At 35.7% G+C, this 16457-nt stretch overlaps 1 protein-coding gene across 1 annotated transcript; it reads left to right on the top strand.

Annotated features, from left to right (window-relative positions):
- Positions 1–12987: 12987 nt before the first annotated feature.
- Positions 12988–15874, top strand: LOC149160755 (plasma membrane ATPase-like). The gene is made up of 6 exons (XM_089435401.1): positions 12988–13094; positions 13479–13560; positions 14865–15038; positions 15160–15342; positions 15471–15649; positions 15739–15874. Exons 3-6 carry the CDS (start codon positions 15012–15014, stop codon positions 15833–15835), a joined length of 486 nt encoding a protein of 161 aa, XP_089291527.1. The 5' UTR covers positions 12988–13094; positions 13479–13560; positions 14865–15011; the 3' UTR covers positions 15836–15874.
- Positions 15875–16457: the final 583 nt, after the last annotated feature.

Raw genomic sequence — 16457 nt, forward strand, 5'->3', positions numbered from 1 at the left:
TTTTTGTTGCTTTTCAAGAAATAAAGAGAAAGCAATTCAAAGCAGAAACAACACCTACTTTGACACCTCCCTAACAACAGTGTCAAAAAGTGGTGTCTAGGTATTAAGACAAGAATTCTACAACTCCCAAGGATACCAGCTTTAATTTATCAATCTAGACTTCATACAAACTTAAGAGGTGGAAATGTTATATGCACAGTAAGAAAGCCCCTACCAAAGATGCTATGAGGAAATGAATCAAACCAAGATGTGAAGAGACCATTTACAAGCTCAAAGAATATAATTTACTAAATGTAACTTTGCAAGAAAGGAAAAAAAATTCTTTTCCTACCACATAAGAGAAACTCTGATCTATTTGCAAGGAAAAGAATGCTTGAAACCCTAATCTGTTGCATAAAATAAATGACCGCGAGAATAAACCTAATGTAGCTGCATAAAGTAAATACCATGAAATGAAGCCTAAACTACTCCATTCAATGTTAAACTATTATAATTACAATATCCAACAAATTCTTCAAGAAATATCAATGTAAACTACTTTTGTGCTAATGAATTCATGATCAACACAACTAACCCTAACTGCAGAAAAGAAAAAAGAAAATTCGCAGTGATGAAAATAAGATATTTAAGAGGTATATGATATTCCCTAAATCTATTTGCAAGGCCTAGAAGATATTTTGGATGGACAAAAGAAAAAATTAGGCTTAAGAAGCAATTGTGGTCAAGTTATAATGGATCATGTAAGGTGCTACACGATTTCTACAAGATGTTATAGGATGTTTTGTATTGCTACAAGATTGTATCCAAAAGAATTCCTAAGTATCTAAGAATTATTTGGAGGCAGAAAAATATGGTAGAATGTCGAGGAAGAAAGTGGAATATCTTTTTTAGCTTAGATCTCCTCAAAATCCCATCTTGCACAAAGGAAAGAAAAAGGACTATCAATTTTCAGTAAACTTGTAATGTTATTTTGGAGGGTAGCTCACTTGGAAGAATAAATGGGAATGGAGGGTGCTACGGAGGATGATTAGTATGCAATCCAAATGATGTTGCTTTTCCCTACAAGCCAATAGGTATCAAATGCACACAAGGTATTTATTCAACTGACAAAACTTCAAGATGTCAAGACTGCTAAAAGTGCTAATTGTAGAAAATCGAAATGTAAAGGAAATGATAAGTTAAATTTAGACTAAGATTGAATTATTGCAAAAAAATAAGGACTATATTTTTGTGCTTTTTCTTATAAATCCTACAACCAAACTTCCCAAGTGAAATGACTGATAAATTTGCAATGGAAAAACTTTTCATATAAATAGTTCTTGCAAAAAGAGAAATAATTAAGCTAAGTACAAAAAGGGAATTGCATAATAGAAATATACAAGAGAGATAGAGACTTGAGTGCTTAGCTTGGGCCCTCATCCAAGGGAACTCATCTCCCCTAAAAGACACTCATATTGAAGTTAACAAGATGCTTTTCATTGATCTCAGAAATTGTCCAACGACATAACATGGCAATAAAAATAACAAGAAACAAGTTCTAGCGCTAGAAGTCACTATTTTCCTCTAAAAAGTTGAATCCTACTGAGCTTTGGGGCTAATTTATTTATACAAATATGTGTCAGCAGGAAGTATTGTTGGAAGGAGGACTTCTTCCCTCCAAAACCCCTATAAAAGTGAATCTAGTATTTTGATACCCTCACATCCATTGAGTGTAGTAACGACCCAATAGCCAACCTATTTGTAGATGAGTTGATGCAAGGGATGAACCCACTACATTCCCTCCATTTAGTCTCCAACATTCTCCTACACAGTAAATTCTTCTTGCCATGAATATTCAACATGTTAGGGTACAAGATATGACAAATATACCTTAAGCCTCCTAATGAACACATTATAGTCCAAAGATTTGTCATCAAATGAAAAGAGAGAGGTAAAAGTATGTTGAAGGATGACCAGATGGGCCTTGATTTGTACCTGTTTAGGATGCCCACCACATGTTAAATGGTGAAATCCTTCCCAATGTTTTCAAATATGAAGCTATTAGCACTGTTGTGTATTTGAAAAAGAGAATTCCAATTAAAATTTTAGATCATAACACACTTTTTGAAACTCTTTATGGTTATAATCCAATAGTAATGGAGAAAAAAATTCTCATGTATCGAAAGAATATATGAGAAAACTAGATGCAAAAGCTATAAAGTGTATTTTCATTTGTTAATGTTCTGATCATAAAGCATATAAATGTTTCATCCCCACATACATGAAGTTTTTGCAAATAGAGGTGTTATTTTTTGAGGATGAAGATGAAAGCCATAAGGAGGACAATTATGATATGTGGAATATTCCTTATAATGATTATGATGATGTCAAAGAGGAAGTAGATTATAGGTAGGAACATAAAGAGGAGGGAGAATCTAGTGACATGGATAACTTTAAAAGCCACAAAACACCAAGAGGAGGAGATGATTCACTAAAAAGTAGAACAAGAGATGAAAGTAGTGACACACCAAGCAGGTAATCACGTCAAACTCAACCACTAGTAAGATTTAAAGATTATACCTTAATGACTAAAGGTAATGAATGGCATAGAACCTTTTAATTTAAAGTAAGCTAATGAGAATAAAGAGTGGGGATATGCAATGAAAGAAGAATATGAATCCATAATGAAAAATCATACTTTGGAATTAACAAAATTGCCTGAAAATAAAGTACCCATAGGATCCAAATGGCTGTTGAAACCCAATTTTAATGTTGATGGAAGTATAGAAAAATCTAAAGAAAGTTTGGCTACAAAAGCTTACTTAGAGAAAGAGGAAATTGATTATGAAGAAAAAATTTCACTTGTAGATATTATAAACACAATTAGAATAATGATTGCATTACCTACAAAATACATATGGAAATTAGATCATGTTGGAAGAAATTTTTAATATTGAGATGGGTGGGTGAATCAATATTAAGGCTAATTTAATATTTTATGGCAATTTATAATTTTCATTCAAGCTTTTCATCCATTCATGTGAGAAAATCATCATATCATATACTATGAATAAAAATCAACACACGAACTCATGCACCACGAGAAACATGCACATAAGACATAAAGGTTTAACATGGAAACCCTCCCAAGAGAAAAAACCACCATCTATTTATTATGTTATATTGATGTAAAATATGATATCATACTATATTTACATCAATATTTCTAACCCACCACTCATAGCAAAAGCACCATCTCCCTTATATTGTTTACCAACACTGAATAACACGAAGCCCCAACTCCCTTCTTTGTAGACACTTGATCAATTTACCATGAAGCACCAACTGAGGCAATAGATTCTTAAATTTGTTGCAAGCACCAACTCACAGGAGGCTCCAACCTCCAAGCTCTCTTCAGACACCTACTAGATAGAGGCTCCAACTCCATGTTTTGTAGGCTCTAATCCACACTCAATAAATTTTCTATGCATATCGTTTTCCTCATTGTTTCACTATCCTATCCTAGGAATCTTCCTTAGCACCAATTTTTCCATTGTCACAAATTTCCAAATCTAAATGCCAATTGGTTCAAGCTTGTTAAATCTTACATGTAAGAAATCCAATTTGGCATAATTGTCAAAAAAATAGAATCTAAGCTAGAGTTATCAACCTATTCAAGCTCTATTATCCACAAGTGTTGTGTAATGCCACATATGACATACCTTCCAATACAAAGGATCATTATGAAATTTGTTTACCCATTCAAGCCTTTGAAACGTAGGCCCACGATGCTTAGTCCTCGATGCTTCTTCAATATACACCCACGACGTTTCTTAATGAAATATGTCCATAAGCCTTTGTTCACGTTAACACATGAAACCACCACTTGACTACCTACTGAGCCCCTTTGAACCATATCTCTTAGGGATTAGCCTCTATTCACTAAACATGCACTCCCATGGCCTTCACTTCCTCATATCATTGTGCCCTAGTGCATATTCCTCAAACTTTATTTCTCAACAAAAAAATAGTGGAGCACATTTGATTATCATCGAGAATGTTTCTTTTGATATTTTGTTTCTTCCGAGATGATGTGTCTCATGGGGACCACTTACTAACACACACCAATCATATTTCCACTAGGAATACCTATTTTCCATGTCTTTTTAGAGCTAATACCTCGGGGATTTCTCCTGGTGATTCTCAGAAAAACTTCTGAGATCGTTTCATTTGATGAGGTTTCTTCTAAGGTTCGTTTCTTCTAGGGTTGTTCCCCGAAGAATAGTTCTTATAGGGTGATTTGTCATGTGGTACCTTCTTCCGTAAACATTGATCAATTACGAAGTTACATGGATGACTTGTAACTACCACCACCTACTCCACCTATTCTCACGCCTAGCTAACCTAGAAAGGCCTTCATGCTTGCTTTATAAACCTTGCAGGGTTTCCCTCTAGGGGTGACGTATTCTTATGGAAACTACCACTGACACATAGACCAATCATATACCAGATAGGTTGGCATGTAACATCGCAATCTCTCCCACCTGTTCCAACTGCCACATGTCACACTTTTATTGGTTCCACGTGTCATCCATTTTCGGCCCACTTGGGAACCCAAAAATGTTGAATCTACATGCCACATACCACTCATCCTGGACTATCATGTGTCCAAGTCTCACATCATTCTACCACCATGTCTCCTTCGGCTAATCAAATCATGCAATGTGTCTCCTTCCCATCTATCCATGTTGTCCTAAGTACGAATGAAAAGTGATCTTGACATTTGGTTTTTCTCCAAATTTCTTAATTAAAATTTAGAGCCAAAACCACAAGGTCTAAGCACTTCTCCCATATGATCTGATCCCTATGACGTAGGGTCTCATATCCTACAATCTAGGGATCTATAAATTTTTACAAAGGGCTCCCTCAAAGAAATCTCCAAGATTAAATATTCTGATAAAACCTCCTAGGGTGACATGTCCCAGGTGGGACCGATGTTATACCTCTCGACATTGAAAATGACCAATCCTACTCTTCCACCTTTACTCAAACACCACATGCATGCTAACCTGACTGCTGGGCCCATGTCTAGGTCACCAAGTTTGACTTTTGGCCTTCTAACTTTGACCAATCATATATTTTGATCCTGGAGGCTTTTTTTGGACTTCTCCATACCGTTGGAAATATCATTTTGAGCACTATATAACTAAACCATTTCCATGGGTATCTGATATGGTTTGTTGAGGCATACATTTATTCAAATCTTAGGACTCATAACCACCATAGCTATAAGATTTATAACATCTTTAATTAACCTCCTACTATGATGTTTCTCTACAAACGACCGCAACAACCAGAAGACTCCCCACAAGATTAGTGCTCCATGTACATCAATTCCAAACAAACTGTGATGCCATCAAAATTTGCATTAATAACAACACCCTTGATTCCACCAGCCATCCTAGCAATGCAAACTATCCAACACATTGACTTATTTTTTGAATGGGGAACTAAAATAAGAAATGTATCTTGTTTAACCAAAAGGCTTCATAAAGAAGGGTCAAGAGAATCTTGTTTGTAAATTAAAGAAAGATTCTATATATTAAAATAAGCACCAAGATGTTGGTATGTGAAGATTTATTATTTATTTCTTCATATAGGTTTTATGAAAAGAAAGAGTGATCCTAAGCTATATATCAATTCAAATCAATAAGGTCTTGCTGCTATGGTTTCCCTATATGTTGATGATCTTATTATAACAGAAAATGTTTCTAAGTTAATTAATGAAGTTAAAGGATAATTGTCATAGCTTTTTGGAATGAAGGAGCTTAGTGAATTGTATTATAGCGTAGGTATTGAGATATGGATTAAATTTGTTCAGCCATTGGTTACACATAAAAAAAATATATAAGAGATCTACTCAAAAGGCTCAAAATGGACCAATGTGTGGTAGTATTAATACCCTTAGAAAATAATTCCAAACTCTACAGTGATTGTGGAAAAAGAATGGTAGATGGTAAGTTGTATCATTAGCTAGGCAGAAGTCTAAACTATTTCACTACAATTGGGATAGATAAAGCATATTCAAATAGCATCCCAATTCAATTCATGGCCAAGAATCTTGAAATCCATTATTAAACAGTGAAGATATCCCTTTGGTATTTGAAAATGAATATCGATTTTGGTATTAAATATACTGATGATTTTAATGTTGTTTTGGTAGGTTATTCTAGTTTAGATTGGGCTAGAAATACCGATGATAGTAGATCATACTCATAATATGTATTCAACCTTTCATTCATGATCATGGCATACAGAATCAAGAAACAACCAATTTTTTCTTTATCATCAACTAAAGCTAAGTACAATGTTTTGTGCATTTCTTCTTGCAAAGTAATTTTGTTGACGCAAGTTCCTGATTATGTGGGAGAGGAACATAAAACACCAAAATTTATGGAATGTGATAATAAAAGATCCATCAAACCATCCAACAATATTGTATACCATGCAATATCAAAACACATTGAAACTCACTATCATTTTGTTAAGGAGAAGATGCAATCTAAGGAAATTGATTTAGTTTTATTTAGTACCAATAAAAATGTGATTGACATATTTACAAAGCCTCTTCGAATGGAAAGATTTGAAATATTTAGGAATCAATTTGTTGTGGTAGACTACACATTTCCTCATTAAGATGGAGTCTTAGAATAATGGAGTGTTCTAAAATTAGCTATTATTAGATATTGTTATGTTTGTTAGAATCTTGTTAAGACTAATTGTCCTAATTAATACTCGGTAGCTTTTACATCCAATATTCTAGGATTCTTCTCAACTATATTGCAATCCTATAGATGTATTTGATTGTTGGCTTCGTGAATGTAAGTGTGACTATGTGTAGTCTTCAATGTGAGTTGTCTCGCTTGATAATTTCAACTCATATTCTAATAATTTGTTGAAGGAATTAATTGGGATTCTTAAAACCTTCTCAAATAACATATATTACTTATATTCATGTTAGATGTAAAATTTATACAAATATAAATAATATTATAAGTTTTATACATTAAATTTCATATGTGTCTAAACCCATATATTCAATATTGTTTTCTCATATCTTTTTTCTAACTTATGTGACACTTTTGTTAAATAACATTATAAGATCATTGAATTCCTTGTCACCTTAAGTGAAAAGGTAAAATCTAACTTGTTTTTACAAATATCACTTAAGATACTCTTGATTAGTGATTAAATATGTCAATAGAAATTTTTCTTTTGGAACAATACTTCAACAATTTTAATTCAATTATCAATAATTATTAGGTGGAAGGTCTAGATTTAACCTTCATAGAATATTCTATAATATTCATAGTACTTTCAAAAATCAAAGGATGAGATTTATCTCTAAATTAGTTATCCAATTTTTTCCCATTTAGTTACATTGATTAATTAAAAAAAAGTTATATGAACAAGTTTTATCTGAAATGAGTTATAGCCATGCATGTGGTATTAATAAGACATAGTATTGGCATATGGTATTGTAACAAAGCCTATTTAGATATTAAAGTTGCATTAAATCTCCATAGGTAATAATCTTCATTCATATTTTTTTAACGTATAGATGTCTAATTTATATATTAATTCCTTTTATAATTAAAAATTTATAATAATTATAATAAAGTGATAATTTAGTTAGATTTTTAGCAACATGAGATGTATTATTAAATTTATATGATTTCCCTAGTAAAAATTTATTCCATTTAAAATAGAGCAAGTGCAATCGTCTTCCCACATATCAAATTATCAAGGTTAGATACATTTGGCATGTATTTATATGATATCCATTTCATTCTAATTATAAAACATTTAACCTATTACCTATAAAATGCTTATCACCTCCCACCAAAAGATAAACCTCTTTTTCTTAGATCTCTCACCAATACTAGTAATCTACTATCTCCCTCCCACTGGAATAAAGGTGGTGATTTCCACATGATTAAATCCCTAGCAAAAAAAAGGTGATATAAGAAGACTTGCGTTGATTCCACTCAGTTTCAGGACACATTGGCAACCTCCTACCAGGTGGATTGAGACACTACAAGAAAGAAAAAAGAATTACTATGGCAATGGAAATATAGGATATAGTAGCTCATAGAGGGATAATGAAATACAAAATTTTTCCACACATCCATGTAGAAACATCACCACCATAATCACATGTCTTATCTCGAAAACTAGGAAGGTGTTATGATGTATGAGCATTAAGATATATCACAAGAGCTCAAGAGATACTATAAAGAACTTCTTAAAGAACCCCTTTCCAATAGACAACTAATGATCTAGCAAATGATAAAGCATATTCCTTCAAGAGTAATGTGGGAACAAAATGAAGCTCTCCTCAAAGAAAAATACTTTAAAGAAGTGGAAGAAATTATTAAAGAAATCCCTAGTAACAAAGCTCCTAGCCAAGGTGGTTTCACTAAAGAATTCTTGCATAACTGCTAGCCCACTATAGGCCACAATTTTTGGAAAGTAGTAGAATAATCTAGAAAAATAAAGTTCAACTTACGAAACCTTGATGCCACCTTCCTCATGTTGGTTCCTAAACAAGGAAAAGGTGGAGGACCCAAATGGTTACCAACCCATAGCTCTCTACAATGTCATTTATAAGATCACTACCAAACTAGTATGCAATCACCTTCAATCATTGCTTCCAAAGCTCATTTCGTTAGAGAAAACTAGATATGTTTCTCATATTATACCTCTCAGAGGCCTTGTACAAACTCAATTGGTAGTACCTTTCTAAGATCCTAAAAGCCCTTTTATTTGATAAAGATTAGATCAAATGGATTACCAACCTTTTATGGTCAACATTTTTCTCAATCCTAGACAATGAGTCCCCCACTAGCCCATTCAAATATTCAAGAGGCATTAGGCAAGGAGACCTACTCTCACCCTTTCTCTTCATTTTAGCGGAAAATGTGTTGGGAAGAACTATCAAGGAAGATGAAATTGAGAGAAAAATCAAAGATATTTGTCTATTTGACATAGAAGTTTCTTTAACCCGCTAACATTTTGTTGATGATACCATGGGTATGGGAACTCTTACATCCATGAGGAAAGGAACTTCATGCACATTCTAGATGACTTTGATCAAGCTTTAGTCTAGAAATTAACAAAATGAAATATTAATTTTTCTTTTTCAATAATATATCCTATGTTCACAGATACATTACAAAATTTCTTGGTTTTCAAATAAGCTAACTCCCCTCTAAATATCTTGGAGATCCATTAGCCAATAGTTTTGTCAAATGGAGCACTTGGGAGAAACTTGTAAACAAAATCAACACCAAGCTAGTTTGTTAGACCTTTCAATCCCTCAATATAGTTGGATGCTTAGTAGTCTTAAAAGTATCGTTCAAACCCTACCCATTTATGTATGCTTGAATCTTATGGCATTGACCTCGATCTTACAAGAAATCCATCAATTTGAATGCTCTTTCCTCTTGGGAGTATCCAAATTGGAAAAAAATGGGTCCCTCGTCACATGGGACAATCTTTGTGTGAAAAAATTGAAAGGGTGTCCTGGATTATGAGATCCCACATTATGGAAAAAAAATTAGGAGCCAAAATTTGGTGGAGATGGCTCCAAGGAGGCTTTGATATATGGAAATCAATCTTGCATTAAAAAATATACCCCATTAACTCCACCCTAACATCTTATATGATTACATCCTTCCCACACTAGCTCATCAATATGGATCTTGGCCAAAAAGGAATGCATCTAATCCACCAACATTGTCTATGGGAAGTAAAGAATGGAAGCTCTACTCTATCTTCGGAGGACTCCTAGCAACAACTCCCTAAACTCCAAGAGAATCTGAAACTAAATAATATTTTCCTACAGATGACAACTATTTGCCTACTAACAATCAAGGACTACTCGACCCATTCAAGCACTAGTCGACACTAGAGCTAATGGATACCGTAAGAAATATGGAAACCAAGGCTAAGGGGAGAACTATGGAGTCACTTTTGGGATAACCTCCAATGTAGGCTAATCTCACTCTCATCGTAGTTAGATAGACTATAATGGGGATATAGCTCGAAGGATTTCTTTACCATTCAAGAAGATTACCAATTGGAAGCAAGGTTTCGGGAATTACAAAGTGATATTATCTCACTAAATATATGGAATCATGACTCTTGGCAAAAAATATCCTTCTTGTGGCTCCTAGTGAAAATTTACCAAAACCTAACATCAAATAACATTTAGAAGTGAAACCATCATGGTCCATTTAGATTCCCTCTCTACCTCCTCTATTATGAAAATCTTGAACATCTTTTTAATAGTTGCACCTTCTCTAATGGTCTATAGCTTCTACTAGAAATTGTGTCAATTGTTCTAACGAGGACCGACTAAGTATTCCAAACACCATTTCTCAAAGACAAAGAGAAGTCTTTTTTAATTTTATCCTCAATTGGATCTAGATAGCCTCTCTCAGATTCTTATCATGGGTCCTATGGATTAGCACATTACCTCCATCTTCAAAAACCTCTCTCGGCATCTTGACTCTCTTTGGAATATTAAACAAAGAAATATCAAGGAAACCATCAATGCTCTCCTTTGGTCACTCGGGGGCTAGGGAGAGCATGGTTTAAAAGCTAGACTTCTGAAGAAATGGAATCTCGCCCCCATCCTGGCTACCTCTTCTTTCACTCCAATCCAATCACCTACTCTATATATCCCTTCATCCTAGTCCCCTCCTCCTCTCTCCTTTGTTAAACTAAATTTTGATCGTACCTCAGAATGCAACCCTGGGTAAACTAAAAATGGTAATCTAAAAGAGGTGGAATACCTCTCTACATATACTCTCGCACATTGGGCATCAAATGAAACGATGCAAGGGAGCTAACTGCACTCCTCAAAGGCAACCAAATAGCACAAAAATAGGGCTACTTCAAACTTTAGGTGGAAGGAGAGTCTCAACTTATTATCTAGATGCTTCGTAAGATCCAAAACCACACACATGCTCAAAGTATCCAAGAGATGGTTCTTGGAAGAATTGCATTGTCTCCTCTCCTCTCAAAGCATCAACATTCATGTCATCATCCCCAACCACGTCTTACAGTAAGGAACAAGGTGGAAAATATGCTTGCAAATCATGACTCTATGGACTCTTCCCCTAGGGTATCCTCCACTTGCCATCTTTTGGCATGCACTCCTCTCAAGAAGTCTTGTTGGAAGCTCACTCAGAAAGATATGCACTGCCTAGATGGGGTGTTAGGTGTGTGAGATGGTGGGGCAATAGAATATTGCATGTAAATATTATTTTCAACTTTTGGAAGAAAAAAATGCGCCTCTTCCGAAAAAGTGCATTTTTTGATATGATATGGCCTTCCTAGTGAAAAACGAGTGTGAAAATATTATATATGTAATCTCATGTTTTGAAAGAAATACAAATTTAGTGTAAGGAGAAAAACTTAGAAAACATAAATAGATGACTTAGAGAGTGGCTTCCTCTAATTAGTAAAAGCGTTTTAACATGGTTGCTGGGGGATGACTGTGTCAAGAAAGAAAATTGACATTGCGAGGTGACTTATCGGATGAATCATCTGGCCAAGCACGGAGCTAGGTCCCTTGTCCCACAAACAAGGGGGTCTCATCCACCAATTTGGTGTCTAGTTTGGCCATGACTTAATAATAATAATAATAATAACTTACATAACTAGTTTGGACTTAATACGTATTTTGATATCACATTTGCAGCCTGCTCTTACGAAACTGGTGTCTAGTTTGGCCATGACATAATAATAATAATAATAACAACAACAACAACAAAAACCACTTACATAACTAATTTGGCCTTAATACCTATTTTGATACCACATTTGCGGCCTGCTCTTGTGAAACTTGTAGGAATATCATAAATAAATGTTAGGGTAGGCTCCCAATTGCTGCCCAAAAATAGGAGTAACCTCCCTCAAAAATGCGTCTTTATTGCTAGGGTTAATGATAGCCTCTTTGAGGCTGCAAATCTTCCCAAGAAAGGCATTGCTGCTAATCACCAACAGATGCTCTATCCAATCTGCTACCGGGCAAATGCCCACAGAAGGTATGCTTTTCCAAGGAAAGGCTGCCCAGAAATCTTAGTGAAAACACTCATTTTCTAGCATGTACATTCTGGTGTTTCTTTCTTGTAAAGAGGGATTTGAAACTTTTTTTCTTAGATTTCAGGGTTAACATATATGCTGAAAAAATAGCATTATAATTACGACTGCGTTCACTAAGATTTGAGTGCTTTCACTAAGATTCTGGGCACACTTTCCTTGAAAAAGCATACATGCTATGCGCATCTGTCTGGTATTATATGGAGGGGAATCTTTGTTGATTATTAACAGGGACGCCTTCCTGGGGGAGATTTCCAGCCTCATAGACGCTTGTCTTTAACCACATTACTGATCGAGGTTACTTCTATTTTTGGGCAGCAATTTGGAGCCTGCCTGAGGCATTATGATATTCCTGTAGGTTTCTCAAGAGTAGCAGTGTGCAAATGAGGTATCAAAGGAGGTATTAAATGCAAACGAGCCAAGCGAGGTATTAACTTTCCCAATGAGGGATAAGCATAAATCAGATGCCATATTGGGAAAGGCAGTACAGTGGACCAAAAAGTTGTGCTTGGGCAAATGATTCGCTCCTCGCTCACCCATCCCTGCAAGTAGGGTATTCATTCTAGTGAGTTGATAATGAGGAGCTGAGTGCGTCACTACGAACGTCATGTCATAGATTGACGGTTTTATAAGTTATTTGATATGGCAAGAGCTAACCAGCCATACATTGGGTATTAAATGCCCAATGTAGGCTGGCCCATCTATGTATGTCATGGGGCGCATCCATGTAACTCCGGCGGCCACCGGTGCCTTTCCGGTAACACCATGCGGGACCCACCATGCGCGAGGTCCGGCCGCAAAACGAAAATGACCTCGCGCCAAAACGCATTCGACTCTGGTTCAAAAGCTCTGCAACCCGCCTGGACGAAGCTCTGGACGAAGCGCTGCAACCCGCCTGGACGAATTTCTGTTCTACCGAACATTCTGCGTCCCCTCGCATGCTGGTACCCACCTCTCCCTTTTCTCGTTTTCTCTCTAACTTAGCTAAGTACACTGTATCATCTTATGTCATGAGTTTGAAAATAAAACAGGGTAAACTCTCCCCCATCTGCCAGTGGACCACATTGTACATGCCGCTATAGTTATTCAGGTAGGGAGGTTGAATTTTAACTCAATCGTTATCCACTGAATAATGCAATATTAAAGATCAGGTCTATTTGGAACATGAATAACCCAATCCATCATTAAATACAAAATATGTGTGCGATCCTACTTATAATTGCTATATATTGAACACCAATCTATGTCGAGCAGATACAGATAAAGTGCAGAAAACTAGCGTTCGGCTTCATAAATACATGGCAGTGATGATGATAATGATAATGCAGGTTTCCAAGACAGCTGTAGAGGTGCTTTTCTCCTGTTATACCCGTGCTCTGCCCGCTACAAGGAAAGTTTCGGTGTGAGAAGGTGAGTTTAAAAGCCACCTTGTAATTCAGGGCAGGATAGTTCAGCCGCTTGAGATTCCAGAGATTCACAAGGTGGGAAAATTGATCATGACCCATTTTTCAATAACAGCAGTGGGGAATACGTGCCTGCAATCAGCGAATGAGCAATGGGATAGTTATCACACTGGGTGTAATTCTTAAATATAATTTAACTTTTTTATTGTAATTCTTAATTCTTGCCATGTCCTAACCTCATGAGTCCAGTAACTATGCTTCAAACCCTGCTTCTGTTCAATGATCTTGTCAAATCTATCATGTTTGTATCTTTGCACGTGAAAGAGGAAATCTGGGCCTAACAGGAACTGAAAGAAGTCAGATAATTACATTTTGCTTTAACCAAGATTCTCAAAAACATGTGAAATCTGTTCTGAAAATGGCAAGAAACTTTCTTGTTAGAATTTGTGAAGTATCTTAGCCAATACTCACTACACCCTCTAATGAAATTATATGTCAACACTGGTGTACCATATTGCGATTAGGCTTGGATTGTTTTTACATGCAAGGGTGAAGTCCAAGTAGGTTGCTTTGCAAGTGTGAGATTTCAGGTATAAGAAACAGAGATCATGTTAAGTAACTTTGATTTAGTATTCAGCACACAGATAAAATAAGTACTGCTGTCACACCAATTTGAATTTATGCATCTGTTATGCCTCTAATGAATAAGAGGGAGTTATATAACCGATATTGTGTGTGTGTTGTGTCTCACATAACATTATGTTGAACAATAAAGGGTGTCTTTTCAGACTCTCTACAGTTCAGAACCAATAAAGGACTATTTCCATAAAGTGGATATATGTCGAAAAAAGTGATTCAAAAACTGTTCAGGTTCCTGTATGCTATATTTACCAAAAACAAAACAAACTTAAAGTCTATGACTTACAAACATTTTCCAACAGAAAGAAAAAGAAAACCAGCAGAGATCTGCATCAGATATATACATCCTTAGAAAGAGTTAAAACCCCTTCTTGGATAACCTCTATCAGCAACTCATGCTTAGCCACCATATGACTTTCTTTAGAAAGTTTATCCACCTTTGTGTTCTGTTCCTGATACATGTTCTTGAAGGTAACTGCCTTGAACATGCTTTCCATGAATTAGACTTGATCACTCAAATTTCTTAAATGGATGTTCCACAGCTGATCATTACAATCCAATGATTCATCCATCTGATTACCAGATTTGAGTCTGCAAAAATCCAAATGGGCCCAACTCCTTTTTGTACTGCAACTTTAAGCAATAATGAATGTTTAACTTATTATCATACAGGACAAGTTTGGAGTAAGGTCTATCAGGAATTCTCCCCATGAGGAAACATCTGCGCTATACTTACAAGTCAGCATTGTGAGCCAAGCTCTCATTTTTGTGACAAGATCTCGCAGCTGGTCATTTGTAGAATGACCCGGGCTTCTGCTTATGACTGCATTTGTTATTGCCCAGCTGGTTAGTTTGGGCATAACCATAATTTCTTTCCGTGTCTTGTTATTTTGTTGGAAGCTGTAGATTTCTCTAAGAAGCTGCAAAAGTAACTGACCACTATCTTGTTTCTATCCTCTGCCTGTAGATTGCAACATTCCTTGCAGTTTATGCAGACTTTAGCTTTGCAAACATCAAACCTATTGGTTGGGGTTGGGCAGGAGTAATTTGGCTATACAGTCTAGTGTTCTATTTTCCTTTGGATGTCTTTAAGTTCGCTGTTCGCTATGCCCTGAGTGGGAAGGCTTGGGATAATCTTATTGAACGCAAGGTATGTATGCCTTTACATGTTGCTTTTATCTTCTAATGCTCCATGGAATTATTTGAATCTCCTAGGTGTTAATTGGCACAAACTGTTCTAATGTCATGTGTTCACTGTTTTTTATCTCTTGCCTGCAGACTGCCTTCACATCTAAGAAAGACTATGGTAAAGAGGAGCGTGAAGCACAATGGGCTCATGCTCAGCGTACATTACACGGTCTTCATCCACCTGAAATGCATTTATTCAATGAGAAGAGTAGCTACCGAGAGTTGTTAGAAATTGTTGAACAAGCAAAGAGGCGTGCTGAAGTTGCCAGGTCAATATTTTCATATTTTGTTTAGATGAATTTCCTCAGTTGCATTTTTTTTCACATTGGTTCTCATGATTTACATTTTCTGATGACAGGCTTAGGGAGTTGAATACATTGAAGGGGCATGTGGAGTCTGTGATCAAGCTGAAGGGTCTTGATATAAATACTATCCAACAGTCTTACACTGTGTGATTTTAATGTAAAGTTTTAGATATATTATTTCACTTGGTCAAATGTAAAGTGATATTCATTTTAAACTTTGAAGTTTTAAGAGAGCTTCAAACTCATTGTAACGTTTCTTTGTAAAAGACTCTGCTTTACTTACTAGTTTGGATGTGAAAGATTCATGTACATGAGGGTAACGGAATGTTGTAAAGGTTACCTAAATTGCCATTGAGCGGGTAGTGGTGTACAAGTACTTGAGCTCTGAAGAGTTTAGGGTTGTTGCTAGTTTTGGGTTGTTACAAGTGGGAACATTGTTTAGTTTTGGCATGCTATTGAAGGGTTCTTGCCATATTGTGTGGATATTGAATGGAGCATTGTTCTAAATGTTTGATAACCTACTATGTTCCATCAGGATTCTTGTAGTTGCTGTGTATATGTTAATAAGCATGGTATTTTGTTACATCTTTCTTCGTTACACTTTGATGAATAACTATGGTGATGATGTACTTCCCTGTTATGGTTTATGGCATGCTTTTTATGGTCGCACATCACCGTTGATTCTGGTGTAAAGTCAATAGTGAGTGTTTTATACCATAACAATAATAGTTTTCTGATTTGTAGGAAAGCAAGTAACCATTAGTGGTCAAAT

The sequence above is a fragment of the Pinus tabuliformis genome, chromosome 5_2 (genome assembly GCF_031772625.1).
Source record: "Pinus tabuliformis cultivar Carrire ecotype Pingquan chromosome 5_2, CPIR1, whole genome shotgun sequence".
Taxonomy (NCBI): Eukaryota; Viridiplantae; Streptophyta; class Pinopsida; order Pinales; family Pinaceae; genus Pinus; species Pinus tabuliformis.